General features: G+C 57.0%; 1 protein-coding gene across 1 annotated transcript in view; it reads left to right on the top strand.

Annotated features, from left to right (window-relative positions):
* The window catches only part of LOC102475074 (putative alpha-1-antitrypsin-related protein), a 15,979-nt gene that overhangs the window by 8,940 nt on the left and 3,986 nt on the right, over nt 1-3,053 (top strand). Inside the window, exons 4-5 of the mRNA XM_006165417.1 lie at nt 806-1,076; nt 2,284-2,431. Coding sequence (XP_006165479.1) covers nt 806-1,076; nt 2,284-2,431 — 419 coding nt within the window. The remainder of the gene's footprint in view (nt 1-805; nt 1,077-2,283; nt 2,432-3,053) is intronic.

Consider the following 3,053-nt stretch of genomic DNA (forward strand, 5'->3'; position numbering starts at 1 on the left):
CGCCTGGTGCCTCGGCTGCCTCCTGCCTCCGAGTGGCTTGATTTCAGGCCACACCGGTGCTCAGGGCATTCTAGGCCACCTCCCTCTGCCCTGTGGGAAAGGCTGGACCAGAGCAGGGGTCCCAGCAGGGCTGTACCTCCTCTCTGGGGCTCATCTAGGCAGTTTGCACAGGGGAGACCCAGGAGGAGGTAACCAGTGGGGGGCCCAGCGCAGCTCTGGACACATGACCAGGCTCATCCCCTCTCCAGGCCCATCGCCACCACTCATCCTATGAGAGTTCTGCACTAAGTAGCCTTTGCCCTATCAGACTACCACGATGGAGCTGATCCCTTGCACATAGACGAGGAGGTGGCCATGGGATCCTTTGTAACAGGTTGGGTAAGGAGAAGCCTCAGAACAAGGACCAGGACAATACCCTGGAATGTCACAGAAGGCCCACAGTAGAGGGCAGGAGGCCTCCTTGAAGGACATGGCAAGCACAGAACCGTGACACTTCCTGCTCTCCATAGCTTTTCACAAGCAATTCCTTAGCTCCCTGCAAGTAAATATAAAATACAACTGAAAGTGTTTCCTCTGTGTAGCCTGGTGTCTCCATTGAGGCTAAGCATGGAGCAATTCTGTAACCTTCTCTACCCTCAGCTGGTTCTCACTAAGGTCCTTCAGCAGCCTGCTGATGCCATTTCAACCCCCTTTTCCAGACGGTGGAGAATATGAGCTTCGAGGAAATTGAGGGTCCAGGGTTGTGGTCACCTGCTACATTGTCCTGAGGATTCAAGGCCCCCTAATGGCTACCTTGTCTCTGCAGGCAAATGGAGCAGTGCCCTGGAGGGGAAGCGCATCGTGGAGGAAGACTTCCATGTGGACAAAGACACCACCGTCAGGGTGCCCATGCTCAACCTCCTGGGGATATTTGACCTGCACAGAGACCAGAACTTATCCTGCTGGGTGGTACTGGAGCATATGAAGGGAGGAGCCACCGCCTTCTTCTTCTTGCCAGACCCCGGGAAGCTCCAGCAGCTGGAGGAGACACTCACCTTCCAGCACGTGAATGACATCCTAAAGACCTCCACAGTGAGGTGCTTCCCCAGGCCAGGCGCTGACCCAGAGCTGAGAGGATTCGATCATATCAGGACTGAGACCCCTGAGGACAGCCCAGAGGGCAGGAGAGGGCAACGACATCCCTCAGGTCACAGTTTCATGCAAACCTTAAGGGTCCACAGGGAGGCCAGTGCTCAGTCCCGGCAGTGCTGTCAGGCTCTGGGATACAGTCAGTGCTCAGACGACGGGAGCATAGACACTGTCCATCCGAAGCCCCAGTGCTCAGGCACAAACAGCCACGCCAGCGCCCCTTACACAGAACCAAGAACGAGCAGGGCCGGGGGCCAGCAATGCAGCATGGAGAAGGACCCGATGTCCTGGGAGGTCGGGGTAGAGCCTGCAAGAACAGACCAGGGAAGATGTGCCAGAGATGGGGTCTCCAGGATACCATCTGAGATGAGAACTTGTCTCTACCCTATCCCCAGAGTGGGGTCTGGGCCAGCAGGGAAGGCTCCCCGAGCACACTCCACAGTAGTGTGGACCTGCTCACACGCCAGAGTCCCCGACTGTGCTGAGCCACTGTACAGGATTAGGTCATGGCAATGTGAAACACCTCCAGGGACGAGCTGAAGCCCGGATGAGGACATCTGTGCCTTTGTCCACCCCATCCCTCCCGAGGTCCACACCAGGGCTAGAGAAGAAAATCCAGAGAGCTGTGACCATGGCTGGTCACTGAGCACTGAGTCCAGTCAACTCACCCATGTCGCACCCCCTGGGCCTCGCTGTTCCCCAGGGAAGAGGACAGCTGAGCATCAGCCTGGGGTGCTCACCTCCTGCTATCCCTAAAGGATGCCTTTGAGCACCTGTCACCAAGAACCCCTTTGTCCTGAAGAAGGGACAGGTTGGTAGGGTAGAAACCACTTGGTGCAGAGAGAATGAGACTTGCTCCCATGAGCACACCCTCAATCTGCCTGGAGGCCTTCTCCGAGGAGTTGGCATTGCACAGGCTGCCAGGAGAAGATGACCTGCTCCTGCTAATATGCTCTAGACCAGCTCTAGAGGATGCTGGAATTAGAGGAGCCTAAAGCCAGGAAAAACATCTGGACTTGAGGCAGTGGTGAGGGGTGGGTACACAGCACCAAGGGTAAGACACAGCAGAGTACAATGCACTGGTCCGACCTGACGGGTCTGTGCAGATGGGAGTCTCAGCCTTGCCATGAGCCACATGTTCTTTCTGCCCGACAGGTCAGTCAATCTGCAGTTCCCCAAACTCTCCATTTCTGCAACCTACGATCTGAAGGAAGTCCTGAATGACATGAACATCACGAAGATCTTCAGCAATGGGGCTCACCTCTCGGGAATCACAAAACATGCACCTCTGAAGCTCTCCAAGGTGAGGTTGCCCAGACCTCCTCGTCCCCCGGTGTCACAGAGGGTGCAGTGAAGGGATGAGGCCGAGGGAAGGGCCACGGACAGAAAGGAAGACCCAGACTGCGCCCCTCCACCTGGACTGCGTTGATCCCCGAAGGTGGACGTGGGCAGGAGCCTGGGTGGGAGGTGGCTGCCTGTGCTGGGGTAAGTAGGGACCTGCCCTGAGACTCTCAGTGAGCCTCGATCTCCCCTTTACCCTGGCCTTCTCATCCTCGGGTCATAGTTGGGCCTGTTCCCTGAGAGGGGCTTGGGCTCAGACACCCAGGGCACATTCTGGCCCCACCTCCTGTGTCTTTTGCATTACTGGAAAACCACCGAGTCTGAATTTCACCAGAAAACGCCACTAATTCAGGCCCGTATGCGGGCACCTGAGAATGGGCCTGGCTGCTGTGTGGACTTCCCTGGGAGGGTCACCATCCAATCCTCATCCCGGGGAGCTAAATCAGACCCAAGAAGGAGAGATCCATGGGACGTGGGACGCTGCAGGAGGTCTTCCCTTCTGAGGCTGTGGGGTGTAATGTTAGGGAGGGACGTGAATGCTAGGGTACCCGAGGAGGAGCAGCCGAATTCGGCACAGGCTGGGG

Source organism: Tupaia chinensis, unplaced genomic scaffold, assembly GCF_000334495.1.
Source record: "Tupaia chinensis unplaced genomic scaffold, TupChi_1.0 Scaffold143913_1, whole genome shotgun sequence".
NCBI classification, from domain to species: Eukaryota; Metazoa; Chordata; class Mammalia; order Scandentia; family Tupaiidae; genus Tupaia; species Tupaia belangeri.